A 16788-nucleotide genomic window follows, 5' to 3' on the forward strand; every position below is an offset into this window, starting at 1 on the left:
CTGTATTTGATTTGCCTGTACTACTCTCTTATATTGTTTTCACCAAGTAGTTAAAAAGGCTAGAATCACAAAATCTAGTCTCTCCTAGACATTTTACTGTTGAAACAAACAAAAGGCCTCCTTCCTCAGCTGACTGAAAAAATGCCTTTAACAATTTCAAAGCACAGAAACTCAGTGGATTGTTATTTAAGACCTATAAAAGCAAATTTTGGGTTTATGTCCCCTCAGTAAATAATATTTAAGGTTGGTGTTTTGGATTTTTTTTGCTTGAAGTACTACAATTGATTGATCCAGGACTGTCTGAAGCTACCATAGTCTCAATAACCCTAAACCATTTACCATCATATTATTTTAAGCTCTTTGATTAACGCAGCATCAAGTGCCTGAAAACCACTTGAAGTCAGAGCTTTAAAGAAGCTGTCCAGCCTCTGACTGATTAGGTCATAACTGAACAAAGCTCATATTTATGTTCACCATTTCACCTTGAAAGAAAATAGTATCACAGAATGGTTTGGGTTGGAAGGGACCCATGTGGGATCATTCAATCCATCTCACACATCCACCCTGGCAGGATCAGCTAAAGCAGGTGGATCCAAGACTGAGTCCAGTCAGGTTTTGGGAATCTCTAATGATGGAGACCCCACAACCTCTCTGGGTGACCTGTGCCACTGGCCAACCACTCTTGCAGTAAAATAGATAGAAAGCATGCATTAGAAACACAAGTGTTCTCTGGTGTTCAGTGTGTCCTAACACATATAGGATACACTGCTGAAAAAAAATACTCATGATCATGATCAGAAAGTTAACAGTTTGCATCATACTTCAAGTACAGCTATAACAAGCAGCTTGCAAGTCTCAAAAAATACTGCAGAAACTACCCAGTGTCTTTCATCTCAAAAAACAAAGTTAAAGCAGAAAAAGCTTATATAAGTTTGTAAACCTATGTAATTGACCAGGAAATGCATTACTTTGAGTGGTAGCATTGTGAGAAAAATTCTTGCTGAGAGATATCAAGGCATATCTTACCTGAAGACACCAGCTATATCAGGCTTCATTCAATGAAAAAGGATTAATGTGACATACCACAAAAATGCCACAACTTCTTCTGCAGTTTGTTTTAGTTAATGATTACACAAAGAAGAAATGTATAAAAATGCTCTCGGTAGATCATCCAACATAATAAAATTATGAACTCAAGTAGTAATCAGAAGCAGGATTCTATCCTACTTTTACACCTGTAACAACCATTCAATCTAGTCTACTATACTTTTCTAGACTTTATTTTTTGGGTTGTTATTTTTTTTTTGCCAAGTAAAAATTTCTGCAGTGAAACACAATCTAAACTTCTGGCTGAAAGAATGCTGGGGGGGCTGGGGTGGGTAGAACATTAAAGTCTTTTCCAAACCAAACCATTTTATAATTCTATTCATTTAGCTTTTCCAGCATTCTCTGCCTGTCTCCAGCTTTCCCATTTCCAGAAGCCTTTAGACCTATGGCTGGATTTGTAAGATATTCTGACTGGATCATAACATATACAACTTCTGCCATGCATCAATTAACCTCTTCTTAAAAAGGATTCAGTAAAACACCAATTACAGAATTCAATTTCTGACAATAACTTCTCATTTCTATTTGCTCCATGAAGTATCAATGTAACAAGATCCACCTTTATTAACTCACCCTTGGATTACAAAACATTAAAGTCACTCCCTAATTACATCTTTACTATTGTTGAGTAGGAAGAATCAGTCTGATCCTTCCTTCTCCACTGAGTTCACAAGATCTGCATTAAAAAGTATTTTTACTTGTAAGCAAAAAAAATTGAGCGTGCAATCAGTGAAAACACATCAACATTATATCTCCATTATATCACTCATAAGAACAATCATTTCCCACTGCTGACATTTTAGAGACAACTGAACTAGATCTTTAAGCTTATAGTTTGTGTTTTTTCAAATATTTTATTGTAGTCTGAACTATCCATAATTAAAAGAAGAACATGTGAATACAACAAACACCCACAAGCCATGCACATCTTGAATTTCACCATGAACATGCAACAGGCAGGACAACAATCTCCACGCTATATGCATGCTACATCAATTCTGTGGGCCTGATTTCCATTTTACACCCATGTAAAACAGAAAAAAGCCCACTGCAGACTTCCACACAGAACAGAAAAGAGCAGTATTTTATGATATGTATGTGCAATAGTAGTTCTGAAAACACAACACATCTTCTAAAACTGAAATTCAACTCTGTGAAACTCAGAATTTATTCCTTATCCCTGAAGTGGTCATTTCCATTTTAAAAATTAAATAATTAGAGCATTTATTCCTCAGTGTAAGAGGCTTCATCTTCATGAACATGATCACATCAGCATAGTTCAGTGCCTTGTTTCAGTTCACAGTAAATCTTATCTGTGGAGTAACTTTCAGCGTATTAAAACAACGGTGTTCTCAGCCCCAGCTGTTGAGCTGGCTCACCTTTGGTCAGATCAGAACAATTTTAAGGTTTGTCATATTCACTTTAGCATTTTTCTAGACTTATACTACAGCTTTAAAAGTGTGTTTCAAGGCAGCTGACCTAGAAGGTGGTTTCATATTTTGGATTTCTAGAATACAAATAGATCCTTCACAAAACTACTGTCAGCAACTCAAATAAAAACCTTTCAAATTTTCCTCTGTGGTCTGCTGCTTCATGTAGGGACATAAGTAGTAAATTCATCTTTAACAGAGGCAAAACTGCTGCCTGAAAATTAGGAAGCTAACTCAGCTCTCTAAATAGCTTCAGAGTAAACAACAAAACATGTGCATGCACCGATGAACACTCATTAAAATAAGACATGCTAAGATATAAACTGAAAAATACTTATGGTTGGTTTGTTTTTTCTTCTTCTTGGATACTTCCATTCAGAAAGAGAGTAAACAAAACAGACATACCTCAGCCCAGAACTCCGCATATATATCGTTGGCTGTCAGTCTGGTAACTGGCCACAACTTCGTCACAGAACACAAATCACAAGCCGTCATCATCAGACCAATCACTCTATCTCTAAAATTAAATAACATTACATTGTAGAAGTTTGGTTAGGAATGAATGATCATACTGTGAAGATTTTACTTCCCTTTTCTCAGTTCAATCGGCAGTAAAAGTATGCATACTACAAAATTTCTCCCACCTTGTTTCTTCCTCACTTGTTTATGATTCATTTGCAAGGCATGACACGAATTGTATATTATATTCCCCATAGCATTCCTGGCACTGTTTGCAACCAGAGTTCATTGACTATTCTCTGCATAATCACATTTGTACACAAGAAGGCTTGCCTGTGTAAAGACTCACGTGCTTCTCCTTTATTTTCTAAAAATACAGAATGCATCTCTAAAAAGACAACACATTCTGCTGTTGCATTTCTTTCTGTTGTTTAAAGAGGGGACCCCATGATCTACAGGCGGAACAACTGAGTCCATATCAAGGTTCTCTGTTGTTGCTTTGTTGGAATGAATTATAACTCTGACAGATCAAGAATCCCACACATAACTCTGTCCTATACACCGACAAAGCACTTCAGAGAGTAACTGGCACATAAACACACACAAACACAAAATCTTTTTCATACAGTTTTCTAGCACTTGTCTGCTACCAAACCCTACGGTTTATGAATCGAAGATCTATAAAGAAAACTGGCAAATTAATGAATTCATGTGCTTTTTACCCAATGGAGAATTTTAAACGACACTTAAGCACATCTGCATCTTTGTTAACAATGATCCATGAAAAAAATGCACAACTTGCTAACTTGCATGTGAATATGATGGCAGTCGTTAAAATTGTACCAACAGACAAATACACCAGGGAAAATACACAAACATACAAAATAATAGATAAATGGCAAAGTGCAATTCCCCCGAGTGAAGAATGAGGATTTATCAGCCACCTAAGGGCAAAATTTAGCATCCCACTGCTATGTGCAGGTACCAACTAGAAGTCTTGGATTCCTGAGCCACATGAGAAATTGATATTCTATCTTTGGGCACGTGAAAATGCTCTGAGGGGATGCAAGATAAAACAACATAATAGAACACTCAAACACACACTAAACAGTTGTGAACCTATTTAAATTTTACAATCCTTAAATTCAAGATTTCTGGTAATTCATTCTGAGATTATCAGGATCTACTATATCTTTGACTTTTTAAGATGTTGAGGATTATTCAAATCTGATAAGCTTCAGTTCCATTTTGGGAAATAAGATTTTAAGAACTGCCTTTCCTATTGTATTGTAATAATCTATTCAAAACTACTAGGAAAACCCTGTAAAACTCCTCAGAAAGAAGACCCAAGTACCAAAGTTGCTTTTGAAAAGAGAGCAGAATCATAGCTCCATATTTTCCCATATCCCCTCTCTCATTTTTCCCTGCACTAGATTGATGACAGGATCTAGTTTATGTAAAGAAGCTCTGAAGGGCTACATGAACGCTTCTATGAAGCCCGCTGAGACATCTCTCTCATCCAAGCTGCACCACATTTCGCTCACATGGACAGGAAGAGTCATGTATTTATGAACATATACACTTCTTGTATACGCTTAAAAATCTTAATTCATGAAGGTTGAGATCTGACCAGAGCTCTTTGCAAAAAAGCATGTTGACAGAATGATACAAATACTGACATAAAAATAAAAGCAAGCAATTATTGCACTACACCTTTTTCCCCACCAACTGCCTGTGCACTAACTTTCCTCTGCAGAGGATCGGTCACTGATGTGTGCAGATGACATCCAAAGGCAGTGACATGCAAATATAAACCAATTCAAATTATTGTTACCTACTTGGGAGTTTTATGCACAGCTGGTCTTAGAAATCCCACGTGTAAGAAAATTACTGTGTACGCTGAAATATTTTTGCAAAAATTGGGGTTTTCTTTCTGGCACTAATGCCATGGTGAACTAATACTGGTTTGCTGCTTTACCTGTGTGCTTGGTTCTTAAGGTTTAATGCTCCAGTCTGATGCAGCTCTTCAAGCTGTTTTCTATTTCCAAAATACAGGGCAAGGTCTGTGGCAATGATGGCTTTCCGGATGATCTCAAGTACTTGCTCATATTCGCTGGAGCTCAGATTGGAGAAGACATTGTGCCCTTCCAGCTATGAAAAAGTAAAAAACCAATAAAAAGCACAAGCTCTAATTCTGAGATGATTTCAGTCTTTACTTCACCAGACAACCATTTTATACTCCAATGACAATTTCTATTGCAAATTCAAATGGTGACAGCCCGAAATTCCCATTTTTATCTCTCCTTTTTAAATACGGTCATGAAATCTATGACTAATCCACTGATTTGATTTTGGTAGTGCTCCTTCTGAAGCTTAAAGGTATTAATAGAGAACAATATTAGCTTTTTTCTTCATTGATTTATAAACACTACAGACATAGCATTTCCAGACAGCATTAGCTTGGGAACTTGTGATTCAATCCTGATCTAGAGTACTGCATTGCCAACCTGGTAAAACAAGTGTCTGATTCATTCTGATGTACAATTTCAATACTGCATAACACATAATATGGATAAGGAAGTATCCAAGTTGAAGCACTAAAATAATTTTATTTTTACAGTGTTCCAAATGAAATGTGCCTGAAATTGCTGCAGTTACTGATGCAATTTTCTCCATAGAAATAAAGTTAATTACAGTATTTTAATGTATATAAACATTTAGGGGAAAAAGCTGCTTTTTTCAGCCTCAAGTTGACTGACTCACAAACTAAATACAATGGTTTCCATTACAGAGACTCTGGCAACACGCCACTGTCATCCCTTTTCAATTTTCACTATGTATTATTGCGCATTTAACTGACAATATCCACGTACTGCGATCGCTTGTGAAGCTATATCACATTTTGAAAAGTCAACACTATTCACTGTCTCTAGGATTTGGAAAACAACTTGTCAAAATTCTTCCTAATATTGAGAGGAAACAGCAAAAAATAAAAAAGAATGAGCCAGCCATGTCAAGGTGTGCACATTCACAAATAAGAAATATTATGAAAATATATCAAATGCGGATGCGTTTTGACATTTAATTGGCATTTGGGCTGAAGCTCATAAAAAGTTTCTCTGACTTTTGTCAAGCATTTACATAATTTGTTCAAAATAAATCCTCCATGGTACAAATAGCTTTGGTTTCTCTCACCATCCGGAACGTAAATGTCATTTTCCAACAATTTAACTTGGACAGGTAGATTTATTGTGAATAATGAATAGAAAATACAATCCATCTATGTCTCAATGTTTTTTTGATAGACTCCTAAGTCATAGAACATGATGTTTTTAAGAAAAAATCCCAAAAAGCTTCCAAACATTTTAACCCATGCTCAACACTTTAGGAGCAGGAATTGATGACTACTACTAGGTTGCATGATTTAAGGTTATGGGGATACTTTCCTCCCCAACCTTTCTGCCTAATCCTTGAGAATAGGCTACCTGTTCAAGTATTAAAGTTATTCTAGATTCTGTTCTTTAGGCTTCAGAAGCTGCACTATCAGAGAGACCACTGCGACAGCTTGTTTTCATGCTCCTAGAAAAGAATCCTGATTCTCATAAGTACTCACAGAAGCTGCCATCTCTGGGCATGCTACTTAGGCTTTGGAGTATTACATGAAAATGCAGCTCCTAAGATTTTATTCTTTTCCTGATGAGCTAAAGTTAGTGAATGGAATCCTCTGTATTTGTTAAGTAAAGTATGCACTGGAGCTGCAGGTGGGTGAGCAAAGCAGCTATCAAGTTTCAAACAAGGAAAAGTACCTCAGGTTACTAACATATACAATTAAAACTCATTGAGATAAACCCTGAAGGGTTTGTTGGGTTGATAGTCTTTGTGTGTGTGTGTGTCTGTGTGTCTGTGTGTTTGTGTGTCTGTGTGTCTGTGTGTGGCAGTGCAGAAATTCAGTAAGGCTTTCTGATTCAAACAAAAAACCCCATCAAATCCAAAAGGCTGCTCTAGTCTGGTGCTGCTAAGCACCACCCATGAGCAGCTGGGCAGCCAGCATCTGAATCCACTCTACAGCCCTGACCAACTCCCTCTCTTTCCTCACTCATGCTGATGGTGAAGGCTATAAGGTGGCAGGGAAACAAATGGGTTCCCTGCCTTCTTGGCAGGTGAGACTCTTACAGATTACAACATCTCTGCAGGGAAAATGAAAAATGTTTTTTGAAGAATGACTGAAGTCTGCTTCACGTGGGACAGATAAGTGTTAATGACTAAGGAATTTGCTCACTGTGCACAAACTCACGTGAAGTATGCATACTAAAAATCTCTTGCCATACCACCACTGAAGGATTCAATTACACCCTCCTGCATGGAGGACCATTCAGAGATAAAGCTTCCATTCTCTGATGAAATATATATGATACCTAAAACCATAATCACACGGTGTGCTTCTGAATACAATACAGAATAAGTATTTTTCCTAAAAGGTGATTAGGTATTTAAGAAAATAAATGTCCTCCCCCTGAAAGACCAGAAAGAAAGAAAAGTTAACAATGAATTAGCAGCACAGTACCATGGTAAGGCTGCGCATTGAACGTGCGTGGTAAGCTAAAACTAGTGAGCATGAGTATATTATGGACTGGTAGTGGGTTTCACAAGTGAGAGTTTTCACTCTTTGAATTGAGCATTAAAAACATTTCCTCTGATGAGAAAATATCTGTGTGACAGCAACACACTTGGATTTCCCAAAATGTGTCTGCATGCCTTCTTGTAGTTCTCTATTCATTAAACATACAGATGTGTTACCTCACATTAGGAACTCTCTTCCAAAGTATATTACCTTATTCAGGATTTTTTCCTTTATTTGAAATTGCTGAATAGCAAAAAAGCACACAATATCTTAACAAAACAAGTTTACTTTGCATGCGTGCAGAATTAAGATTTCCTCCATGCCACACACTTAATGGTCACAGAATTTATTACAGCAGGTTTTCAAGCTTCTTGTGCAAATCTTTGCCAGTATTTGAGCTTTCCTTCAGAATTTCAGGATGGCTGACGTGTTTGATAAGGCACATTATGCCAGCAGTATTTAAACATTAAGCTGATTTTTTTTTTCATTTTCAAAGTTCCCATTCGTTATGGTCATAGGAAAAACCCTCATCGATCCAGAAGCTAAAAGTTCTAAAGGAAGGCCATAAGCAAAGCCCTTCAAATACACATGAGTTTTTATAACATCGAGATTTTGAGAAAGCCATGTTTTGCACTAATATTGAATGCTTGAGTTGCTAATTGTGAAACCCAGCTTGCTGTAATAAATCTTCCACTCTTCTGAATGAGCACTACAATGCAGAAAATAAAGAAAGCATGCTTCAGAAAATCTACTGGGCCATGGCATGACTCCTATTTCCACCACTGGACTGTACTGCACGGAAGATACAATTTCAATAATCCTACCTGCAGGATGGACACAGTCTGTGAGAAGTGGTGCTGTTCCATTGTTGATGTGGAGTAGAGAGCAGCTAAGGGGTGATCAAATTTCTGAAGATAGCTGTTGCTGTAACCTCTGTGATCCAGGTCATGACACAGGCATGCAACTAAAAGACCTTTTCGCTACAAAAAAATTGAGATAAGCGTGAAAAGTAAGATGCATTTCCTGCCCCTAGATGTCACTCTCTTCCCAAAATACTGCAAAAGCATCGCTACGCTTATGCTGCATTCAAAAAGCCCATGGAGAAACAGCCTTAAAATTCCAAGAAATGTAAAAATGAGGATGTTCTGAATTACAATTCTTGTTCCAATTGTAATTCAAACCTTCTATAGATTAAAAATTTGAAACTATCACATTGTCGCGCAATCACATACTATTGGAGGAATTCGGCTTCGGGAAGAAATGTGTCTTAAACAGACAGTCTGGTCATCCGTTGAATCTTTACCACATTTATTAAAAGAAGGAAAAGTGCACCTATTGAGGGAGGGGGAACAAATCTAAGATGTATGATCATCTAAGATGTATGATGAAGGCAGCTGCACCGAAGTCCAATGCTAGACTTTGCCTCTGCAACACTCCTTGAAGACATTGATCAAGTTTCCTAGGTGAAACTTTTTCTAGGAAGTCACTAATGCGAGCCAGAGACATATTGGAAAATGGCGATTCTTAGTTAATTAATACTTCATATTCTGAAGAAATGGAGTTCCTGAAATCTCTCTTTCAACACAAAAAACACTTGTGAAAGTTTCCCACACAGCTGGTGTGTTGAAAACACATTCATTAATATTTGCAAAGCAGTCACTGTCAGCAGGAATTATGAAAACATCTTTGTAGAATTAACAGCTCTGTCTTATAATTGATCCTGAAAACATAGATAAGGCTATAAAATGAAGCTGGAAAAGAATACTGATTAACCACTCATTCTTTCTACTCACAGCCATTCCTCTGCAGGGACATTTCTACACACTCTACCCAAGCTGACAGCAGAACTCTAGCATAGGAAATGTAACTCTGCAATGGCTGATACCTCTGATGACGTCTGGTAACCATTACAATCATCTCACCTACCTCTAGATCAGTGAAAAGCCCCTGGTTGTTCTGAAGTATGGCATACATGCAATGTGCAACTGTAACTGCATGCTTCCAGTTGTGGTAGGGCACACGGCGATAGTTCTTCTTCACAGACATAGTAAATCGGCACAGCTTTTCAAGTTCAAAGCTAGAAAAAAATTAATTTGGTCAGAGACAAGAAATAAGAAAGGGAAAGTAACCAACAGAGGAGAAAAGATGCACTTTGATTTATTCTTCTTGCTAGGATTGACTCTTATCACGGATGACTCACTCATTACAAGAGTCATTCAAGTTTTAGCAAGGACAGACGAGCGTGGATACCTGACAGTGTTCTTAGCTTAATCTGTAAAGTTCTGGAACATAAGTCAAGCTACTCAGCACAGGCAGCACGGTTGCATAACCCTCCCTACTCCCAGAAACCTGAAGTGTGGCTTCTTTAAAGTGTTACCTATTCAACCTGCCAGATAATGAAACTCTGCATCTAATGGATAATTTGAAATCATCATTTGTGATCAAAACAGGAAATCAGGATGTTTCAAGCAAATGACAGAGAATAAATAATCCTGTTTCATTTAAAATTTCAGTCAAACACCACATACATAAGTTGTTTTGCATAAAAGAAGTTGAGATGCTCTATATACTGACACTGTGAAAAGATTTCACTTTTACCAAGATTTGGGGATTTTTTTTCCAATTTGACCAAATTTCTGCATTTCTTCAATTTTCACCGAACAATATTTTGTGAAGCAATTGCCAGTCATAGCATCTATGGGATAATTTCCTAAAGTTTTTAAATTTTTTTTTGCTATTAATACAGACAATAAAAATGAATTTATGATCCAGAGTATTTTGACTAAGGTAATAATAAAAAGCAGTAATAAAGTATTTGTTATGTTTAGCTTATGTGCTCATCAAAAACGCCTCTGTAAGAGTTCATGTTCTGTGGCACCAGAGCATTACAGAATCTTTAATAGACTTCATCTACCAATATTCCTTCGAAAGGAAAGCTGAATGCTTTTTGTTTATAGATGGGAAATTCAGGCACAGAATAGACACCAGGAAAAATTTTCTAAAGTACTTAATCCAAGCTGCCCAGGGTGAATGGGGAATATTACACTTGAGCCCAAAACCGAGCTGAAGACTCCAGATTCCCACGTCAGTTGCTTTTTCCCTCATAAACAGACCAGTTTTCCTTTATTCTCCTTTTCCCCCTGTTACTGTGGATTGATTTTGATTTTTTTTTAATCCACATTTTAATAATTTCTTGGGTATCTCAGGGAAGCATTATTAATGTTCTAGTTTTGCAATATGTGTGGGCTTCAAAAGCAAAGCTGAACGTCTCTGACCCACATGCAAAAATGTAAGGACATGTACTACATGGAGCCAGTTTGAGTGAAAAACATCTTTCTATAGTTGTGTGCTAAGCAAGGTAAAATGGAAGCATATTGTCTTTGAAATAAGTTTTAGGGTTTCTGTTTTAATTCTAGAAAGTTGAGTCAGCTCTAGAACAATTATACATCAACACAGAATACTATTTACTTTCTCCACTGCTGAATTTCCCACTCTTCATTATAGTAGTAGAAGATGAGAGCATCTATTTAACAAGACTAGACTGTGGATTATTTTAACTATATATTCATTTCAGAAACTATATATTTGAAAAACGAGTACTCGTGGATCTTCTCTCCTTTTTGGCAAGAGTGTCTTCAATATCTTCACCATCTTCTGTCTGAAAAGCAATCTCATCGCTAAACCAAACAATACTTCTATATATTGGAAGGAGGACTTTTTGGATGGTAGTGTGAGTTCTTTTACTTGGCTGTTCCAAAATTTTATTAACTAAAGACCAAGCAGCTGGGACAAGAAACCCAGCCTACTTATTACAGCCCTGTACAGACCAAGCACAGTAAATAAACTCCAAAGAAAATAAGAACCTTTAATTGAATATAATTATATACAGAATTCCTAATAAATAAACACATAAGTAATGGAATTAAATGGAATAAAGCATGTACTTCATACCAGGCTGTCCCACAGGACTGGTGAACCATGTAGACAAAAATGGCAGGCCAGACATCCTCGTATGGACTGATATCAAAGTGGTATCTAAGATGAAAGTTTCAGCTTAGTAAGGACAAACACCTGTTCATTTTTAGTAAAAGCAATAGAAAACAACTAGGTAATGTACATCCAACAGCATTCACTTGTTTCACACAGAAAACTGACTTTACAGGCTACATTTTCCAGCAATGTTAAGTGAATGCATTTTCCACTAAGGTCAATGGAACTATGCTTATAGAGTCATAGAATCATTTAGGTTGGAAAAAACCCTTAGGATCATCGAGTCCAGCCCTTAGCCTTTGGTTAGTTAGCGTTTGGCTTTGTTTAGCTAATAGAAACATAAATCTTTACTTAAACAATGGATTCTTAAATAATATACAAAAATGTTTGATCTACTGGCATGATGAGAGCTTTATGGACATTCCTAAAATATTCCAGACTCTCCTCCCAGGAACTGTAAAGATGGTGTCTCTAATAATATATTTACTGGCTTTTTTTCAATAACTTCTGTCAGGAATTCTGAGAGACTTGCTCTGATTTTAATAGAGGGGAAAAGAACCACTTTTACTGGCTAATAGAAATGAAAGTCAAACTTCAAAAAACAAACATTTAATACTGCGTTTTTTTATGTTTCGTTAGCTGAGGACTTCTCCCTTCTCCTGATATCAACATTTCGGCCTAATATCAGTGACCTGCTCAGCAGAAATGTTTGTCCTTTGATTATTAATTAACCCCTTTCCTGGCACCTACTGTGCTGCAAGTCTTCTATTTGCTTCCCATTGAACCCAGCTAAAAGCTTGAGCGTACGTGGCATACCGAAGAGCACAGCAGGTGCAAGAGACACGAAGGTAGCTGAATTGCTTGGAAAATGGTTAAACATATTCAGATTGCTCAAACTAAAGGATGTTAATATAATTTAGAATGAAACCTGTAATCTTTGCAAGTAAAAGTCATTTTTGCTGAGGAGGTGGGTTATATAATATCATCTAACAAAGCACAAGAAATTGTATTGCAAAGAATAAGCTTCTATTAGGGTGTAATCCTGCAAGCTGCTAATACTCCGGCTTTTGAACAAATCGCTTCAGCATGTAATGAACTTTAACTGTAAGCAGCCCCTGTTAAGCATAGGCTTGCATGCTTTGCTCGCTCACAGCAACAGTGCTCAGCACCTGACAGAAGTGAGCAAGCTCTGGAGATTAAGCTCATGAAGACAACTGAGATTTTGTGACTCAGTGTCATAGTTTGGACTTTAGGCACCTGGTCACTACAATAGAATTTATTGTCCTGGGCTGGAAACAGTGACAAAAAAAAAACAACAAACAAACCAGAGGGATGAGCCTTGATGCTAGCCTAAATAGGGACTGACTGATAAAAAACACATAGAGGCACAACTTTAGTGCACAGCAAACACATGAGAGCTGGAAATAACTGAATTATTTCATAGAAAGCCTAAGAGGCAGGATGGAAAGTCCTCCAAATTCAGGCTGGTATGGGGTTTGTATGGCAAGGTTTTGGTAGCAGTGGTGAGCTGCATGGTCAGGTCCTGTGAGAAGCTTCCCACATGCCCAATAGAGCCAGTGCCAGCTGGCTCCAAGATGGGCCCACTGCTAGCTATGGCCAAGCCTGTCAGCAATGGCAGTAGTGTCTCTGGGATAACACAGTTAAGGATAAAAAAAAAAAAAAGCAAGCCCATGCTGGAGCAGGGTGCTGGAAGGATCTGTAATCTCATGAAGAGGGGAGCCCACACTACAGCAGGCTTGCTGGCAGGACCTGTGACCCCATGAGGGACCTGGTCTTTCTGGTCCCATGCTGGAGCAGTTCATGAACTGCAGCCCAGGGGAAAGACTCATGTTGGAGAAGTTGAAGGAAGATGGCTTCTCATGGATGGGAGATACCCCATGCTGGAGCCGGGGAAGTGTGTGAAGAATCCTTCCCCTGATAAGGAAGGAGAGGTAGAGACAACAACTGATGAACTGATCACAGCCCCCATTCGCTGTCCCTCTGTGCTGCTCGAGGGGAGGAGGGAGAGAAATTGGTAACAAAATTAAGCACAGGAAGAAGGCAGGGGTGGGGGGAGGTGTTTTTAAGATTTGGAGTTTATTTTTCATTGTCCTACTCTGTTTTGCTTGGTGAAAAATTAGATGAGCTCTTTTCTAAGTTGAGTCTGTCTCGCTCGTGACAGTAATTACTGGTTGAACTCCCTTCTGTCTAATTGAGGACGGAGAGTGATAGACCGGCTTTGGTGGGCACCTGGTCACCAGCCAGGGTCAACCCACAAGGATGCAATTCCAAGCTCTAGCAACTAGGTTAAGATATCCACGCCTGAGGAAAATGATACCATTCTAAGTAGATTTTATTTTACATCTTTGGATAGATAAATTTTGTTCAAGGGTAATTAAGTATAACTAAGTATAAGAAAGCGAGAGATAAACCCATATGATTTTAGGATAGTTCAATAATAAAAGTGCTGCCTACAAAACCCCTCCACTGCACTTTGGGAAAGAAAGGAAAAAAAATAAATCTTTTTCAGAGACTGATACAAGACCTAACTGTCACTACACAAGAAAAATACTTACAGTTCAATTTCTTTATAAATATGTGGAGGCAGTGTACAGTGCATGAGGTTTTGCCACTCTTCTGCTGTACAAACACTGTGGTAGGATAGCTTCTCCATCGTTACACGATAAATACACTCGGAATGGCGAATTCTGTGGTACATCTGAAAAAGGGAAGCAATTCATGAACGTGAAATTTTAAGAAAGGAAAAGCATTTATTTCCTTCATTCAAACATTTATCCTTAAAACACGCATCTGCAAAAACAGTAGTGATTTTGGCTGCTCAGCTTCACACGTTAGAAAAACGAGAGATTATATGAAATTCAGCACTTCTGCAAAACTGGGCTTTCTATCACATCTGTCTGCATCTACTCACTCGGGTAAACATCTAGGGCTCAGCTGATTTTTCACTGCATCTGAGCTCTCCCAAGAAAAAAAGAATCAAACTTCAGGAGCTCAAAACAGATCTCAGTCCCTTACAATACACTAACAGAAATAAAACTGATACCAGGGCACGATTCATATTTTGTCCTATCCACACAAACTCAGCTATTAATTGCCATGAATAACTGCTACCTATGCACAGTAAGTACCCAAGATGTTTATCACACCAACATTAATATGTGATAACAGTGAAAACTAAGTAGAGTCATTTATTGCAAGGCTCAGACAACTATTGCAGGCACAGTGTGGTTTGTTAACAAGTGAGGACACGGCAGTTTTACTAGAAAAGGGTGTCCCCTGGAGCAGCACACGTTCACACTGCAGCGTGGAGCAGCAGGTAACGTTCATCATCTAAAAAAGAGAGAACTTGCACACGATCGAGTCATTGCACAGTCTGGAGTCTCATGCACACAGAGGCCTTCCTACTTGCCTTTAGTCATGTGCAAGAACTTTCAAGAATTGTTAATAGAATCTGCTGCCCCAGTGTACCGACAGCAGGATGTTGGTAAAACAGCTTAATGCAAAGCACAAGGGCTAAACCAGCATTGGGTTGTAGCCTCCCTTCCATGAATATGGCACATTTCTTGCGCATTGCATTTTTATTGCATTTACTGTGGTTTTATACTTAGATAGTAACGACCGTTAAATTGCTACGCTTCCTAGAGGAATAGTAATTTTTATGATGATAAAGGGTTTGAAAACAGAACTAGCTATCCGCTCTTATCTAGAGGCATGGATAATTTTAAGAATATTGCATAGTATATCAATGTATAGATGGATATTTTTTAATATTAAGCATATAGAATCAAGAGAATACATGACAGCTGCATCCCTCAGTTAAATTTGTGAAGCGCATGATCTGAATTTATAAAAGTAAATCAGAATCATACTTTCTAATGGCAAAGACAAGACAGACAGATATCATTCACATTTCAGAGCTTGCTTTCTCAGTTTAGCTACACAAAATTGATGCATCCAAGAGCACAATTATTTCAGAAAGCATCAAATGAATCCTTATCATCCTCTTAAAATATAATTATTCCAAGAATTCAATAATTCCTATTTCCTCATTAATTCAATGAAACAGACTTATGAATCACTTTAATAATCTGGAACATCAAATCCTTGAGTAGGATTCTAAGTCTTCCCATTATAAGCAATAGCTTACAAAATTGTAAATAAAACTTACATTAGCACAGTGTAAGGCTAAAGCACAAAAGACTGCAAACATTTTAAAGTTGTTTTCATCAGTTTTAGAGAAGGCACTTCCACTTATTTTGTTCACCATCTGCACAACACCTATTACGCTTCCTCGGCTTACGATAGGCATGCACAGAATATTTCTGGTTGTGTAGCCTGTGTAGAGGTCTACTTCTCTGGAGAGACAGAAAAGAGAAAGGAAAAAAAGAATTAACATTATTAAGTAACAACTATTTCTTGGTTCTCAGAAATGTTGATGTACAATACACTAAGTAGTTTGAAAGTATATATAATTAGTACCTGCAAGAAGTTCACCTCCAAAGCTCCATCTAATGTGCCATAATTAGAGAGGACGTTTTAATCCTTTAATCTCCATTTGGCAAGATAAAGAATTAATACTTCCTCTAACGTATAGTCCTCTTATTCATAAAATTGAAGACTATATTCAGGTATTTAGGTATGCTACTTGTTAGCGAACTTTTTTTTCTTTCCCTGAAACTCACCAGATTTGCAGGGAAGCCAATAAAGAAAATCAGCAACCACAGTCTACCTAAATGGGCAAAGTTCTGCAACAGAAACAATAACTGAATTTTTCTCCATTATATTTGTATCTGATAGAAATAATACTTTATATTTCTGTCTTAAAAATATCTCCGATGGCTAAAGCCTTTAAAGAGCTATCTATAGGTTGTCTCCTCATTAGAGGATCACAGCTCCATAAACGCATTGCAATATGAAATTTAAGCATTAAATTTAGGTAAAAGGTTTGGTGAGCTATCTTCCCCTCCCTTGAATAACATTTTACCTGTTAAAGCGTGGATCTGCATAGGCATCAGGGATGTTAAGGACCTCTCCCGTTCTTGCCACTTGACCAGCTATTCCTTTTTCTATAGAAAATCTGCAGAGAATAAAAATGTGTGTTAATCACAGTGTGAACTATCTGGAAAAACCTTTTGCCAGTGGAGTCTGTCTTGAGCACAG

General features: G+C 37.6%; 1 protein-coding gene across 1 annotated transcript in view; it reads right to left on the bottom strand.

The window, feature by feature from the left end:
* Positions 1-16788, bottom strand: part of PDE10A (phosphodiesterase 10A) — a gene marked incomplete at its 5' end in the record, with an annotated part of 179305 nt that overhangs the window by 11854 nt on the left and 150663 nt on the right. The window contains 8 exons of the mRNA XM_084261656.1: positions 2943-3054; positions 4975-5147; positions 8442-8597; positions 9544-9694; positions 11569-11652; positions 14184-14326; positions 15797-15983; positions 16613-16705. Of these exons, the coding sequence (XP_084117782.1) occupies positions 2943-3054; positions 4975-5147; positions 8442-8597; positions 9544-9694; positions 11569-11652; positions 14184-14326; positions 15797-15983; positions 16613-16705 (1099 nt within the window). The remainder of the gene's footprint in view (positions 1-2942; positions 3055-4974; positions 5148-8441; positions 8598-9543; positions 9695-11568; positions 11653-14183; positions 14327-15796; positions 15984-16612; positions 16706-16788) is intronic.

The sequence above is a fragment of the Gallinula chloropus genome, assembly GCF_964237585.1.
Source record: "Gallinula chloropus genome assembly, chromosome: 3".
NCBI classification, from domain to species: Eukaryota; Metazoa; Chordata; class Aves; order Gruiformes; family Rallidae; genus Gallinula; species Gallinula chloropus.